The following is a 16930-nucleotide window of genomic DNA, read 5'->3' as shown; positions in this document are numbered from 1 at the left end:
AAGCGTAGGGCGATTGCCGCAGTAGGGTGTGCCGGGCTCTTGGCTCGTTTCTCCCGCTAAGACAGAAAGAAGGGGGTTCAACAGCCAGTAGAGAACCCTCCTAGGCATGGCTGTCTCTGAGCCATGTTGTGACCCGCTCTGAGCCCGGCTTGCTGGGAATGAGGGTGGGCTATAAATACGAAGAATAAATAAATAAGCGTGAAATGTCATCTGAACCTGTGCCCACTTCCTGCTTCTTCCCCAGCTAATACCCATTGCCCCCTCAGCTCCCTTGTAACTTCCATATCTTGTAAGACTAGAGGACATCTCTCCATCACCTGGCAGTGGGGCTGGAATTCAACTGCTATCATCCTCTGAGATGGACAGGGCCATGCCCCTGTTGCCACCACCACGAGGTGATCAGCTCTCGCCGTCACGTCTCCCCTTAGTTCGCTGTCTTTTACCGCGGTCTTGGGTCTGCAGCTTGCCCCCTGAACCACGTTTTTTCTGGGGAAAGAATCGAGGTTCTTCTGGAAGGGATAAAGGGGGTTGACGGGACTGGCACCCCGTGATGGCCCTTTTCTCACTGCACAGTCCCAGATGGTCCTTCCAACCTGCGAGCTGTCAATGTGTCCGATTCCTCCACCGTGCTGATCTGGCAGCCTGCTGTGGCCGAAATGAACAACTACATCGTCACCTACGGACCCGCTGGCGGTAAGTGCGGAACAAGGGCTCCTGTCTAAGTCACGCTGCCCACCAGGGGCCCTGCGAGTCTGAAAGTAGCTTCTCTTTAAACGGGTGACAGCCCTCATCCAGCTCTGCCCATTGTTCTGCAGTAAGGACGTTGGGGCGTAATTCAAATAAGTGCAAGAGAGGCTTAAAAATGCATGTAAAAAATCCCCCTCACGATTCACGAGATGGGATCACTTCCATCAGGCAGGCCTGGTGCAAAAGCCGTGTTGCTGCCTCAGGCAAAAATCCATTGTGTCGATTGCTGCCCCACCCTGTGTGTTATGTGTGCTAAGTGCCGTCAAGTTGCCTCTGACTCTTACAAATTGAGGGTCATGGTCACTCCATCTCTTGTTGGGTCTTCCTCTTTTCCTGCTGCCTTCAGCTTTTCCTAGCATGATTGTCTTTTCCAGTGACTCTTGTCTTCTCGTAATGTGACCAAAGTATGACAGCCTCAGTTTAGTAATTTTAGCTTCTAGGGTCAGTTTAGGCTTGATTGGATCTAGAACCCGCTGATTTGTTTTTTTGGGCAGCCCCTGCCCTGCACCCTGTTTTATGCAGAGGCCAGTGTGGGAAGGGTCCTGCTCCGGGGTCATTCCCTTTGCAATCCCACTTTCCTTGGTATGTAAGTGAACAGGGTTTCCTAAGATCGTTTCTGCTTTTAGTATCCGCAAAAAGGCACTGGGGGAAATTGTTGGTCTGTGCAGGGCACATCTTTCTCCTAGATCTCGTTGTTACCTTAAATCCTATTGTCCGGGGAATTATAGCAGGGATGGGACGTAGACCCTTCTGAATAGTAAGTGCTGTCAAGTCACAGCTGACTCATGGTGATCCCCGTAGGATTTTCAAGGCAAGAGGTGGCTTGCCGTTGCCTGCCTCTACATAGCAATCCTGGACTCCCTTGGTGGTCCCCCTTCCAAATGCTAACCAGGGCTTACCCTGCTGGGGGCTTCCTAGAGCACTTGGTTGGCCGCAGTGTAAACAGACTGCTGGACTTGATGGACCTTAGTCTGATCCAGCAGGGCCTCTCTTATGTTCTTATGTTCGTCTTATGTTCTCTTGCAGGCTCTAGAGTCTCTGAATCCGTGCCAGGGAATCGGGCCGAGCTGCAGCTGTCAGGGCTTCGACTGGACACAGAGTATCGGGCCAGTGTCTATGGGGAGAAGGAAGGAAACCGAAGCTCCCCAGTCAGCGCCACTTTCACCACTGGTACGTGGGTGGGACTGAGGAGGAGGTGGGGTGTGGGTGGAGGCTCTCACTCAGCAGGAAGGCAAAGGGCAGCAGTCGCTGGAGGATAGAGCTGAATGAATTTGTGAGGGGGAACTTCCTCCAGCAGATTCTCCAGCTTCAAATGTTTTGCAGAAATTTGGATTTTATGTCACTTGTTCATACTCCTCCCCCCTTTCCCAATAATAAGCCATTTTTAGAGATAAAGCACTGGATTTTGGTCTAATCCAGCAAAGTCAATTCATATATTCTCTGAGCTTACCATGCCAAAGGAGGCGAAGGCCCACCGCATTGGGAGGGAAAGAGTCCCAACCCCCTTTTCCCACTCTAGACCAGAAGTCCTTCCTTGGTTTAACTCTTTTATTATTCTTTCTTTCCAGGAGCTGATGGACCACGAAATCTCCAGGCTAGTGAAATCTCAGCCCGCAGCGCTCGCCTGACCTGGTTACCACCCCGGGCCCCTCCTGGCGGGTATCTGTTGAGCTATGAAACCCCATATGGACAAACGAAGGTATCTCACGACCTCACAAGGGTATTGTTATGCTCTGTTTCAGAGGGTAGCCGTGTTTGCAGTGTAGTAGAACAGCTAGATTTGAGTCCAGTAACACTTTAGAGACCCACAAGATTTTTGGGGTATGAGCTTTCGAGAGTCAGATCTCCCTTCATCAGATATTATGCACTTTCATTTCTAAGCGGTAAGGTGCACCAGAGGCATGCGCAAGGGTTTACCATCCTTTTGAAGAAGAGAGAACTCTGGAGATTCCTTGTGTCTTTGTAATATTTGTTCCATTTATCGATATACATGAAGAGCCTACTGGAAACAAATAAGTACTCTTAAAGCAGACAACAAATTGATTGAGGTTCTCAGTGAGAGTTCCTGTACCCAACAGTTCTTTGCTTTCCACCATTGATTTATTTGTCTGTTTATTTATTTTATTTCCCTTTTACCCCCACTCCCAGGCCAAAGACCGGGCTCAGGGTGGCTCACAAAACCAAAATACGATAAAAATAAAACATTAAAATGCAATTTAAAATAGCCCAGACGATTGTAATTTTAGGGCAATAATGCCCCCGATGGTGGTAAAATAAAAAAAAACCTGTCTGCAGCTGGGCAATTAGATATAAACATCTCCAAGGTGATGGTGGTGGTGGTGATGGAGGAAGAAGAAGAAGAAGAGGAGGATGGTTTTTATATGCCGACTTTCTCCATCACTTAAGGCAGAATCAAACTGGCTTACAATCACTTTTCCTTCCCCCTCCCCACAATAGACACCCTGTGAGGTAGGTGAGACTGACAGAGCTCTATCGGAACTGTGACTAGCCGAAGGTCACCCAGTTGGCTTCGTGTGTAGGAGTGGGGGAAACCAACCCAGTTCACCAGATTAGCCTCTGCCGCTCATGTGGAGGAGTGGGGAATCGAACCTGGTTCTCCAGATCAGAGTCCACCGCTCCAAGTGGGAGAGGGAGCTCAGCAGCAGGGGAGGAGGTGGGAATAGGGAGGCCAGTATTTGTAGGGAGAAAGCCCTGGCCCCGGTTGAGGTCAGCCGCACACTCCTTGGGTCAGGAATCACCTGTAGGTTGTTATTACCTGAACGCAAGTTTCTCTGGGGAGCCTACCAGGAGAGGCGGCCCTGTAGATCCAAAGGTCCCAGACTATGTAAGGTTTTAAAGGTCATAACCAGCAGCTCCAGCTCTGTCCATCTCCCAGATCAAACTTCAAAAGCTGGTCTGTTTCCTTCCCCCTTAGCTCTAAGGGGGTGTCACATGACAAAAACAAGGGAGAGAGAGAGAGAGAGAGAGATCTCCAGCCTGCGTGGTGTAGTGGTTAAGAGCGGTGGTTTGGAGCGGTGGACCCTGACCTGGAGAACCGGGTTTGGTTACCCACTCCTTGGGCTAGTCACACTCTCTCAGCCCCACCTACCTCACAGGGTGCCTGTTGTGGGGAGGGGAAGGGAAGGTGATTGTAAGCCAGTTTGATTTTCCCTTAAGTGGTAGAGAAAGTCGGCATATAAAAACCAACTCTCTCTATCAAGAGAGCACATTATTTCCCATCCATCAAACATCGCCCAATCATCCTTGACTATTAGCAGGCCATTAGTCAAACAAAGGATATTCTCCCAGCAGCCATAAAAGTCTTTGATGCCTAAGATGGCAGACAGCTGGGAAATCCCTCTCAGTATAACATTTATCCATCCTTGGCATGAGAAAAGGGGAGTTAGAAGTACATACTCACGCATGTGCCTATTTTTATCTGAGACATGTTGGAGCATATGGAAAGACTGACCGGAGAATCGACCCATGCCAGGCACATGAAGCCTCACAGTGTCTTGCGTGAGAGGCTGTTCTGGGCTCTGGATCAGAAGATACAATGACAATTTTTGGAATTCGGCACAATTTGGATGGGACAAGCCAAGTCTCATAAAACTAATTTCTGTAACATTTGCCATTAAATTCAGGGAAATGCAGAGCAGTGTCTGAGGCAAAGTGTGGTTTTATTAAAGTGACTTAACACTGACCAGATATACAGAGTGAGGCCTATCCAAATTGGCTTTGTTACCAAATTCAGCACCATGGAAACTGCACCATAAATAAAACCTGGGTTGGAGCTGCTCCAGATCCTTGTATTCTGGGACTAGAAGAAGAAGAGTTGGTTTTTATATGCTGACTTTCTCTACCACTTAAGGAAGACTCAAACCGGCCTACAATCACCTACCCTTCCCCTCCCCACAACAGACACCCTGTGAGGTAGGTGGGGCTAAGAGAGTGTGACTAGCCCAAGGTCACCCAGCTGGCTTCCTGTGCAGGAGTGGGGAAACAAATCCAGTTCATCAGATTAGCCTCTGCCGCTCATGTGGAGGAGTGGGGAATCAAACCTAGTTCTCCAGATCAGAGTCCACCGCTCCAAACCACCGCTCTTAAACTACTACACCACGCTGGCTCTACTAGAAAAGATGGACTAGACTATTGAAGATTTACAGGCCTCCTGGTTTTGCCTGTGTCTAGTGTCCAAAGGGCCAGTGCGAAGCCATGGAAAAAGTGTTGAACTAAGGCTTCAGAGACTTGGGTTCAAATCACCTCTTACCCAAGGGCCACTCACTGGCTTGTATCCAAAGACCCAATTCATAAGACTTATGGATACGTCCCCCTTCAGAAAAGACTTAGGAAGAAGAAGAGTTGGTTTTTATACCACACTTTTATCTACCTTTATGGAGTCTCATAGCAGCTTACAATCGCCTTCCTCTTCCCACAACAGGCCCCTTGTGGGGCAGGTGGTGTGAGGTAGGTGAGGTAGGTGGAGCCAAAGTGGGCATTTTCTCCAGGGGAACCTATCTCTATTGGCTGGAGATCAGTTGTAATAGCAGGAGATCTCCAGCTAGTACCTGGAGGTTGGCAACCCTATAGTCAGTGTCCCCAACCTTTTGGAACACGCAGCTTACTTTCAGTCACACCGTGAAGATCCTCATGCTGTGGTGGCAGCTGCTGCCCAAGGAACAGTTTTAAAGATCTGCACAGCCAATCCCTGACCTGGATGGCCCAGGCTATCCTGATCTCGTCAGATCTCAGAAGCTAAGCAGGGTCAGCCCTGGTTAGTATTTGGATGGGAGACCACCAAGGAATACCAGGGTTGTTGTGCAGAGGAAGGCACTGGCAAACCACCTCTGTTCGTCCCTTGCCATGAAAACCCCCCAAAAGGGGTCGCCATAAGTCGGCTGCGACTTGACGGCACTTTACACACACACACACATACACAGCCAATCAGATCTCCAGTGGCCAATCAGTGGCCTTGCTGGGCAAAGCCCCACCTGACCCTTCCCACTTTCTAAAACACTTGACAGGCACCCGGAAAGATGTCGGTAGGTCTTCCGCTTGTCCTGCTGCTTTCCACTTTTCCTAGCATCGTTGTCTTTCCCAGTGACTTTGGTCTTCTCATAATGTGACCAAAGTATGATGGAAATGCGATAGACAAGAGATCTCTGCCTAGCATATTGGAGAGCTGCTGCCAATCATGGCAGACAATGTAGGGCTGGATCGATCAATGGCCTGACTCTAGAGTATGAAAGAAATTTCATCTGAGTAAGAGGCAGACTGAATATGTTTGGGGGAAGGAAGGTGGCGGGGTATAGCCCGATGTCGTCAGATTTCAGAAGCTAAGCAGGGTTGGTACTTGGATGGGAGACCACCAAGGAAGACTCTGCGAGGAAGGCAATGGTTGTTTATGCATGGGAGTTTTACCCGAGGTTTGTTACTTGCTGGACACTTTCCTGTTGGGAACCTGTGCACCAGCAGTCTCCAAGCTCTAATCAAGAAGAATTTCAGTCCCTGCCCCTTGAAATGCTGCTTTGTAATTGGCTGTAGTGAGAGAAAAGTTCCCTCCACACACGACAGAAACCCAATTGCCACATAAAAAGGCATTTTAAGAACAAAAACCGGAGCTATTTGAAAGAAACGGGGCGGGGGGGGGGGGAAACAAGCCTAATTTTTAAAATCCTTTCTCCTGCTCAGAAAGAACTCAGAGGAAGCAGGAAGCATTTGAATCCCCACCCCTTGACACACTGCTTTGTAATTGGCTGTAGTGCTTGCTGTGAGAGAAACCAAGCTTCTGTGTCCCGCACTTTGCTTTATGCATGGGGATTTCAGCCAGGCTGAGCTCAGGGGAGAGAGAAGAATTGCGTTAACAGAGGAACGGGAAGTCCCAGGATTTATGAGGGTTGGCAGTGAGGTAATCTCTAATGGATGGAAAACTCATGCATAACTCCAAAGAACAACCCAGACACATCGGGGGGGGGGATGTGAGTGAAAGTACCCATGCATAAACAACCAATGGCAAACCCCTTCTGGGCCACCACCAGCCAGTTTTGACTTGACAGCACGCACGTCCATGTTTTTACAGATCATTTCTGGCTTGATTTGTATCCTCTCTTGTTTGCCCCTCCTTAGGAGATCACTGTGGAGGCTTCCGTCACCTCCTACGAACTCCAGGACCTGTTTCCTTCCAGCCGGTACCAGGTTCAAGTCCAGGCACTGAGGAAAGGCACGCCAACAGCCCCCACCTCTACCTCTTTCACCACTGGTAAGAAACTTACAGGCTTCCTGGGTTTTCATGTACTCAAGCTGCGAAGCCTGAGGGCGTTTTCATACGCAAGGGTTCAGTCAGCTTGTCAAACTGACACCAGTCCAGAAGGCTCATTGGTGCGACAAATTCCTCGTTTTCAATTCTGCATTAACACCAGCGAGCCGTCCCGCTGCAAACTGCACGCAAGAGGCTTAAGGGTGAGTCGATCCGCATCTGTGAGAGCAATGCTATTAAAAACTGGGAACGCACCGCTGGGTTTTCTGGAAGGAGAGGAAGCCTGGCGTGTTTGTTACTCTCAAGGCCCAGAAGATTGGATCCACACGTGGAACCTATTTTTGATCCAGCAAAGGAATGTTCCCAAAGCTTTTACTTCCCCTTGCTGGCAGGGAGACACACAAATATGATGTGCTCCAAGTTTTCTGGAAAGAGTCTGTGTATATAAGTTGGTCTCCTTTCAGTTCTTTAAGAACTCAGGGCCCCGGCCGGAGGAGGCACTTTCTCATCTGCGTTCAGACGTAGCTGTCAACTCCAGCAAAGGCTGCCTGACCATCAATGCACACAAGAACAGCCTCTCATAGTGGACAACCACTTCCTCTGGAGGGCCAACCACAGGACATAGAGGCCGAGGCTTCCACATCCGCTGTGCACACAGGTCACTCTTCCACTGGATGGCAGCTCCAGTTTTGTTAGTTTAAAGGCGGCTTCTGCATCTTTTTCTATTGGTGCTCTCTCTCCAGCGTGGGGTAGTGGTGTAGAGGCAGACCAGATTAGTCTCCACCGCTCATGTGGAGGAATCAGACCTGGTTCTCCAGTTCTCCAGAGATGTCATCATGTCGCTGGCAATGTGGGGAGACTCTGGTATTTGGGCAAAAGCTCTATGGTCGAAGTCATTTTTACCATAGAGTTTTGCCTTAGAGATATTTGCCCAAATACCAGAGTGTCTCCACATTCTATGATTCTATGGTCACGGTGATATGACGATGCCACTTCCGGTGCACACCGGAAGTGATGTCACAGCATTGCTGGTGACACTGGTCTAGGCCTCCCTTTGCTGCAGGTAAGTCCCTCCTGCTGGCCACCTGATTGGTGGTGGAGGGGAGGGGCCCTGGGGCAGGGGTCACCCCAGTGGGGGCCTGGTAACCCTACCTCCCCTATCCTAGTGTGGAGTTCGGGCATTGCCTTCATTGGTTTGGGGGGGCCAGGCATCACTTCCTTAGTGCAGTACAGGGCTTGAGTGAGCCAGGTGGAGCTTCTGTCCTCTGTCTCAAAGCGCCAGCTTTGTGTCAATCATGAAGCAACCCCTCCCCCTATTCTTAGACCTGCCAATGCATAGCACTGATTGGCTAGTGCTTGTGTTGGTCATGAAGCACCCTCCCCATCAGCCCTGCCTGTGCACAGCAGTGTTTGGCTAGCTCTGAGGTTATTAAGGAAGGCATTACCCCCTTCTGCTTTCAAAGTTTAAATACCAGAGGGTTAGCCATTTTAATATGCTGCAGCAAAACCAAACAAACAAAGGCTTGTCTCTCCCCACCCCCCCCCCCCCAAAAAAAAGATTTACTGGGGGAGAAGCTTTGGTGGATTAGAGCCCACTCCATCGGATGCATGAAGTGTTTGTTATTCTCAGTTGGCTGATATGCATATACACACAAATGGATATAGAGAAAAACCCTGTAAACATGAAAAGGCCACAAAATGCAAGAGGCGTAGTTTGTGACTTGGTCCTTTGGCCTTTTTTTGCTGTATTCCTTTGTATATCTATGTCAGCCAACTAAGGTCACACTTCATGCATCTGATGAAGCGGGCTCTGGTCCAGGGAAGCATCTGCCACAATAAATCTGTTAGTCTTTTCATATTTAAGTAAAAGGTGAAAAAAAGTGTTTTAAAGATTAGAAAACAAAACTCCAAATAAAAATTAGAGTTGATAAATCAGCCAGCTGTTTGATGTGGGGGGGGAGTCAAAGGGACCGCCGGCCCTGCCATGATATGTGCTGAACATGTGTCTGTTGAACATATGAACCTGCCTCATACTGAATCAGACCATCAAGGACACTATTGTCTACTCAGTGGCTCTCCAGAGTCTAAGGCAGATGACTCTCCCATCTCCTACCCCCTAGTAGATGCCGGGATTGAACCCTGGGATCTTCTGCATGCCAGGCAGACGCTCTGTCACTGAGCCACAGCCCGTTCCCCTGTTGGGGAGCCAAAGGGGGAGGCAGAAACAGCCTCGTAGCTAACCCGGTGCTTGCACAGGGAACCTTTACCTTTTTTAATTATATCCATAGGCTGTTGTATGTCCATAGGCTGTTGTATGTCCCCAGCATCTAGAATTCAAAGGTATACTACCCCTGATTACACAGGTTCTATTTTCATCTCTGATCTCTCCTCGGCAGGGCACCTGACATATCCTTTCCCTCAGAATTGTGCTGAGGAGAGTTGGAATGGACCAGGGCCATCTCGGGAAACGACCATTTATCTGGGGGGCAACCGGGACCGCGCCATTCAGGGGTACTGTGACATGGAGACCGATGGTGGAGGCTGGCTGGTAAGTGCAAAGGGCGCATCTGGACTAGGAGGAGGGACAGAAGATGTTGATTTACAAGTTTGATCATTAAAACAAATATCGAAGTATCATTCTGTATAAAACAAATCCTGACCCAGAGAGCCAGTGTGAAACAGGCTGTGGGGCACCCACTTCTAAAGCCGACTACCCTCGACCCAGGAGATCTCAATAATTATCGACCAAATGTTCCACTCTTGAGCACGGTGATTGAACGGGTGATGGCTGGACAACTCCAAGCTTTCCTGGATGAGGCAAATTGTTTAGATCAGGGTTCCATAACCTTTTTGAGCTAGAGGGCACCTTTGCAATCCTGACACAGCATGGTGGGCGCAGCCACAAATTGGCTGCCGCATCTTATTTTCAGTCACATCGGTCGTTTATGCATGGGAGTTTTACCTGAGGTTCGTTGCTCGCCGGACCCACACTTTCCTGTTGCGAGTCTATGCGCCAGCAGTCTCCAAGCTCCAATCAAGAAGCATTTGAGTCCCAGCCCCTTGAAACGCTGCTTTGTAATTAGCTGTAGTGCTTTCTGTGGGAGAAACGTCACTTCCCCAAGTTACTGTGTCCCGTGCTTTGCCTTATGCATGAGGATTTCCCCCAGGATGATCTCAGGACAGATCAAAGAATCAGGTTAATAGAGGAACAGGAAGTCCCGGGATTTGTGAGGGCTGGCTGCAAGGTCATCTCTAACGGATGGAAAACTCATGCATAATTCCAAGGAATAACCGAGACAGAGCAGGGGCGAACATGAGTGAAAGTACCCATGCATAAACGACAATCGTGAAGCTTCTGGTGGCAGCTGTTGCCAAAGCCTATCAAATCTCCAATGGGCAATCAGAAGCCTTGCTAAAGGAAAGCGCCACCTGGGTATAGGTCTGGTTATGAGACTTGGTTGCCCTGGTGGATGATTTGTGCTAGGAGATGGACAGAGGGAGTACAATTCGGTTGATTCTCCTAGACTTCTCGGCAGCTTTTGATACCATCAATCCTAATATCCTTCTGGATCATCTATCTGGGTTGGGACTGGGAAACACTGTACTGTGGTGGTTCTGGTCCTACCTGGAGGGTAGGTTTTAGAAAGGGGTGCTGGAGAACTGCTGCTCTGCCCCCCCTTGCTCTCTGGACTGTGAAGTTCCACTGGGTTCCATCTTGTCCCCCCACGCTCTATAACATCTACATGAAACCACTGGGTGAGGTCCTCCGGAGATTGGGGCTGGGTTGTCACTGATGAGCAGATGATGCTCTGCTCTAACTCACGCTTCCAGCTGATCCCAGGGGGGGCTGCAGAAATGCCAAACCAGGGCCTGGAGTGGATGCAAGCTGACAAAATTAAACTTAATCTCAACAAGACAGAAATGCTACTGGTGGGCAGAGGGTCTGACCCAGGATTTAAGGTGTCACCCATTCTGGATGGGGTTGCATTCCCTTTGAAGGATCAGGTCCCTAGTCTGGGGGTGCTCTTAGACCCAGACCTACTGCTGGATAAGCAAGTAGCAGCCTCAATGGTGTAACAGTTAAGGGCAGTGGTTTGGAGCAGTGGACTCTGATTTGGAGAACCGGGTTTGATTCCTCACTCCTCCACATGAGCGGTGGACGCTAATCTGGTGAACTGGATTTGTTTCCCCACTCCTACACATGAAGCCAGCTGGGTGACCTTGGGCTAGTCACAGCTCTGAAAGCATACGGGCCGCCTAAACTCCCGGACTGGACCTGGCAACCCGATATGCAGGCAAAAGGGTTGCAAAAGCCATTGCAAAAGCCATTGGAATCAGAATAGATTTCCAAATTCTCACAATCCCCACCCCGGTAGCCACAGATTAATCCTTTTGTCACCTTTTGTCACCTGGGAACCTAGGAGGAGTAAATCCCCCTCTCCCCGCCCCCAGAAAAACAGTATATCTGAGGTGCCCCCAGCCCATAGTGTTACCTTAGGTCTTTCCTGGCATCTTTGCCGTTACTCTGTTGGTATGGGTTTTGCGCAGCCTGACCACACTCCCTCCCACCTTGCTAGCCAAGTCTATGGGAACCCCTTGCCCCCGCCTTTGCTATTAATTTCTTCTGTCTTAGTCTACATGAACTTGGACAACACCTCTTCAAGAACGGTAAATATCACCCCATCAACGATCCCTGCCATGTTGGCATCTGTGCTTGTACTACTCTCTTTGAATTTCTTAGATTTCTCTGTATGTGTGTATGCATCACTGATTTGAAAGAAAACAACATAAAACACTCTTAATTCGGAATCCTTTGCTTCTGTCTTTATTTAAAGGTCACAGTTACCGGCTTTGGTATACAAAGGTTGCTCTCGCTATATAAATATTGTAGTTTGCCATCTTGCTTGCTAATTCCCCAAGTTAAAGAGTAATTTGGCTAACAGCTCCACCTATTGTGGGGAAGGGAAGGGAAGGTGATTGTAAGCCAGTTTGATTCTTCCTTAAAAAGCTAGGGAAAGTAGATAGTTGTAAATTTCCTGCATTGTGCAGGGGGTTGGACTTGATGGCCCTGGTGGTCCCTTCCAACTCTATGATTCTATGATTCTATGATTCCTTCTTCTTCTTCTTCCTCCTTTTTCCTTCTTCAGTTTGCTGCTGGGGGAGGGCCCCCAAAGCAGGGGATCCTCCATCCCCATCGGGGGACTGGGAACCCTAGTCAGGGGTGGGATATCAGTGCACTTTGCACCTCCTTATCTCTAGAAGAAACAGGATAAATCATATGACTCAAACATATGCAAGTGTTCTTCTAGGCCCTCAAACCTAACTAGACTTGGCACCGAAATTTGAGTCACCTTGATCATTCCTACACACAAACTGACAGCCCCAAGGTTGCCCGCTCGCGCACGCTTCGATTCACTCATACAGGGTTTCATTTTTTCCTCCACCTCAGGTCTTCCAGCGCCGGATGAATGGCAAGACTGATTTTTGGCGTGACTGGCAAGATTATGCCACTGGCTTTGGCAACCGCTCCCAGGAATTTTGGCTAGGTATGGACATTAGCGGCATCCTCCAGTCTTATAAGACTTTCACCCTTCATGCCTTCCTCTAGGCATAGCGCGGGGCTCACTGGGGGAGTGGTGGGGGGATAGTTGTGAATTTCCTGCATTGTACAGGAGGTTGGGCTAGATGATTCTAGACATTAGGAAGAAGAATTTTCTAACAGTTAGAGCAGTTTCTCAGTGGACAGCCTTCCCCAGGAGGTGGTAAGCTCTCCTTAAGAGGTAATGGTCCCCTGTGCAAGCACCGGGTCATTCCTGACCCATGGGGTGACGTCACATCCCGATGTTTACTAGGCAGACTTTGTTTTACGGGGTGGTTTTCCAATGCCTTCCCCAGTCATCTTCCCTTTACCCCCAGCAAGCTGGGTACTCATTTTACCGACCTCGGAAGGATGGAAGGCTGGGTCGACCTCGAACCGGCTACCTGAAACCTACTTCTGGCGGGATCAAACTCAGGTCATGAACAGAGCTTGGACTGCAGTACTGCAGCTTACCACTCTGCGCCACGGGGCTCTTAAGCTTACCTGGAGGTTTTAAAGAAGAGGCTAGATGGCCATCTGTCAGCAATGCTGATTCTATGACATTAGGCAGATCATGAGAGAGAGGGCATCTTGGGCATCTTCTGGGCATAGAGTAGGGGTCACTGGGTGTGTGGGTGGGGGAGGTAGTTGTGAATTTCCTGCATTGTGCAGGGGGTTGGACTGGATGACCCTGGTAGTCCCTTCCAACTCTATGGTTCTATGATTGGTTCTATGATTCTATGACCCTTTGGGTTCCTTCCAACTTTATGTTTCTGTGAATCAGGTGTGATTCTCTGTGTAAGGGACTGGAAAGGATTAGATTGTTATACATAGTAAATGATAAGAGAGGTGAGAGGAACTTTCCGTGGTGCGGTACCTGCTTTGCATGCATCTGGTCCTGGATTCAATCCCTGGAATCTCCAGTTTTAAGGGTCTGAAGTGGAAGGGCTGGGAAAGGCCCGTCTGTGCCTGAGACCATGAGAAGTCACTGTTAGGCTAAGAAGACAATACTGAGCTGGTGTGACTCAATCTAAGATATGTTCAGGTGCCCTGACAGAGCTTTGGGGAGGGGCTGTGGCTCAGTGGTAGAGCATCTGCTTGGCATGCAGAAGGTCCCAGGTTCAATCCCTGGCATTTCCAGTTAAGGGACTAGGCAAGTAGGTGATGGGAAAGACCTCTGCCTGAGACCCTGGAGAGCTTCGGCCGTCTGAGGAGACAGTACTGACTTTGATGGATCAAGGGTCTGATTCAGTAGAAGGCAGCTTTATGTGTTCATGTGTTCACACGGAATAGGCTAGGACTGTAATAACTGTGGGGCCACATCACTAATTCTAGACAAAATATCTAATGTGTAAGTATCCAAGGTCAGACCTTGATCAGCAGGACCTAAATGCAAGACTGTTGGTCTCCCCTAATTCCACACTAGCTCTGCATTTCCAGGAAGCCTCCACTTCCCTCTCCTCCAAAGCCCTACTCAGGCTTCCCCAGAATTCCTTGCAGGAACAAAGAAGAGGACTAAAAACACCGGACTCACCCGGACTTTGCTTTGCTCCCAGGGAATGACGCTCTGCACCAGTTGACCACCTCAGGGGACTACGAGCTGCGTGTGGATCTCCGTGCCGGCAACGAGTCTGTCTATGCCCTCTACAACAGCTTCCGTGTGGACTCCCCAACCGATTATTACCGCCTGCACCTGGGCAGCTACAGCGGCACTGCTGGTGAGCGAGGCAGTGGTAGACTTGGCCCTCCCTTGACCCTTCAACAGAGGTTTGCTGTACTGACCAGCTAGGATTGCCAACCTCCAGGTAGTAGCTGGAGATCTCCTGCTAATACCACTGATCTCCAGCCAATAGCGATCGATTCCCCTGGAGAAAATAGGCCATTTTAGGCTCTCACTGAGGAGTTAAGGTGGAGAATAAATGAAGTGAATAATTGTGAGCTTTAATTGTTTGAATGTCAGAAGCAGCTTGGCTGGATTAGGTTTCAGTGTTTGCTTCGGCCATGCTCTACTGCATGGGCAAATTTGCTTTGCGGAGTTTTGGCAGGAGATTATAGAAACCTTTGGGATAGGGTTGTAGTTTCAAAATGTACTGGGGAGAGCTGTTCCGGTTTTCACGCCCTGGTTTCTCGCTTCCACAGGTGATGCTTTCAGCTACCACTCTGGCAGTGTCTTCTCAACCCGCGACCGGGACCCCAACCGGGTCATTATTCCATGCGCCGTGTCGTACCGCGGGGCGTGGTGGTACCACAACTGCCATTATGCCAACCTCAATGGGCTCTACGCAAACAACCGTGACCACCAGGTACCTGCTAAATGAGGGAGGGGGGAAAGGGGAAAGAAGCCTGTCGGTCTGCCTTAGTGGACAGACTTTGGAGCGCTTTTCGCATTTGGATGACAGGCGGAATCCTGGCACGGGGATATAATGATGGGGAAAGCACAGACTCCCCCATTTCCACTGGCCTTGCAGCCAGCATGGTGTGGTGGTTAAGAGCAATGGTTTGGAGCGGTGGACTCTGATCTGGAGAACCGGGCTTGATTCCCCACTCCTCCACATGAGCGGTGGAGGCTAATCTGGTGAACTGGTTTGGTTTCCCCGCCCCTCCACATGCAGCCAGCTGGGTGACCTTGGGCAAGTTACAGTTCTATTAAGAGCTCTCTCGGCCCCACCTACCTCACAGGGTGTCTTGTGGGGATGGGAAAGGAAGGTGCTTGTAAGCCAGTTTAATTCTTCCTTAAATAGTGGAGAAAGTCAGCAGTTAAAAACCAACTCTTCTTCTTCTTCTGTCTTGGGCTGGGGGCTGCCTCATCTCCCACTATGGTAAGAGGCTCCCGCTGGTAGCCCTCTTTGTCCACTACTGCTCCAAGCAGTGGTGGGAGAAATTCCTTGTTTTTAAGTCGGTGTCATCTACACCACAATGCCCCTTCCTGGGAAAACCCGGAAGTGATATAGGGTAGCTCTACAAATCACCAGAAACTATGGTTTCACCATAGAATTTTGAGCATTTCCTACCTTACATCACTTCCTGGTTCCTCCCCTATGTACCCACCCCCATTCTGTTGTAAAGGGGTATGCTATGGTGAGATTCCAAGGCTGAGAGCAGGGCAGAGCATCTGCTTTGCATGCTGAAGCCCCGTGGAGATTAAAGGATCTCACATACCAGGCCTTGGGAAAGACCGCTCTCCACCTTGGAGGGCTGCCACCCATCAGAATAGCAATGGCCACAAAAATTACATATTAAGGAATGAAACATATATTTCCCAAAACAATTTGACACGAACATATGAGTTCATTTCTGTGATTGGAAGCCTGCGAGAATGCGGTTTATATAGAATTGTGGGCATACACTGCTTTTGGAGATTTCTGAAGAAGACACTGCGAAACAGGACGACTACTGGATCCCTGTTAAGCCATTTCAGTGGCTCTTTGAATTATTTCAGCGACTCTTCAGCGTTATTTAGGTGGATGTCGATACAGCCACTCCAGTGAGGCTCTATGGGCACACCAAGAATTTGACTTTTTGAAGAACTTTGCTTCTTAGCTGGTTTGTGGGTTACAGACTTTGTATGTAGTTTGATGTGGTCCACACACTATAGGTTACATTGTAGTCCTATACCCCCTTCTTTTGGAATTGCTTTGGGAAATATATGCTTCATTCCTTAACATGTAATTTTTGTGGCCATTGCTGCTGTGATTTCTCATGGCTTTCCCTGTACAGCACGTTATTTTGTTCATTTTTCTGCCCATCAGAATAGGGAATACTGAGCTGCCATCCATCAGAATAGAGAATCTTGATCCAAAGGCCTGACTCAATAAGACTGCTTCTTACTCACATGCAATCCTCTTACCACTCCCGTCTTTGTCTCCCCCTTCATCTTGTCCCAGGGCATCAACTGGTTTAACTGGAAAGGGTTTGAGTTCTCCATCCCCTTCACCGAGATGAAGCTCCGACCCCGCGGCTTCCGGTCCCTGCGGCGGGTCTAAGCGAAGAAGCAAGGTTGCCATACAATGACTGCCCATGGGGAGGGGGGACGACACAGGAGGCGGAAGAGGCAAGTAGGAAGATCTAGCGACTACCCCTCCCTGCCGCGATACCTCGCATCTTGCCTTAATTCCCCCCCACCCTGAGAAGATGGAGCACAACAAATGAAAGAAATGGCAAACCTTTACGAATGCACCTTGTATTGAGATTTCTTTTTTCTGCCACTGACCAGCCATGAATATCAGGGGCATAAGGCATCCGGAGGAATCGAGGGTAGTTAAGGGGATGGATTTGAATGCAGTTGTGAGATAGCTGTACAGCCCAGGTGAGCAACTAGTTTTCCTGGCAGGGGTTACTGAAGAAGGAAT

At 49.3% G+C, this 16930-nt stretch overlaps 1 protein-coding gene across 1 annotated transcript in view; it reads left to right on the top strand.

The window, feature by feature from the left end:
- Nucleotides 1–16584, top strand: part of TNXB (tenascin XB) — a 99549-nt gene extending 82965 nt beyond the window's left edge. Inside the window, exons 37-45 of the mRNA XM_056844146.1 lie at nt 574–693; nt 1774–1917; nt 2316–2446; nt 6874–7006; nt 9400–9551; nt 12453–12549; nt 14138–14299; nt 14721–14884; nt 16466–16584. Of these exons, the coding sequence (XP_056700124.1) occupies nt 574–693; nt 1774–1917; nt 2316–2446; nt 6874–7006; nt 9400–9551; nt 12453–12549; nt 14138–14299; nt 14721–14884; nt 16466–16564 (1202 nt within the window). The 3' untranslated portion in view covers nt 16565–16584. The remainder of the gene's footprint in view (nt 1–573; nt 694–1773; nt 1918–2315; nt 2447–6873; nt 7007–9399; nt 9552–12452; nt 12550–14137; nt 14300–14720; nt 14885–16465) is intronic.
- The last annotated feature ends 346 nt before the right edge of the window (nt 16585–16930 follow it).

The sequence above is a fragment of the Euleptes europaea genome, chromosome 1, assembly GCF_029931775.1.
Source record: "Euleptes europaea isolate rEulEur1 chromosome 1, rEulEur1.hap1, whole genome shotgun sequence".
Lineage (NCBI taxonomy): Eukaryota > Metazoa > Chordata > Lepidosauria > Squamata > Sphaerodactylidae > Euleptes > Euleptes europaea.
This window is presented reverse-complemented; position numbering and strand designations above follow the sequence as displayed.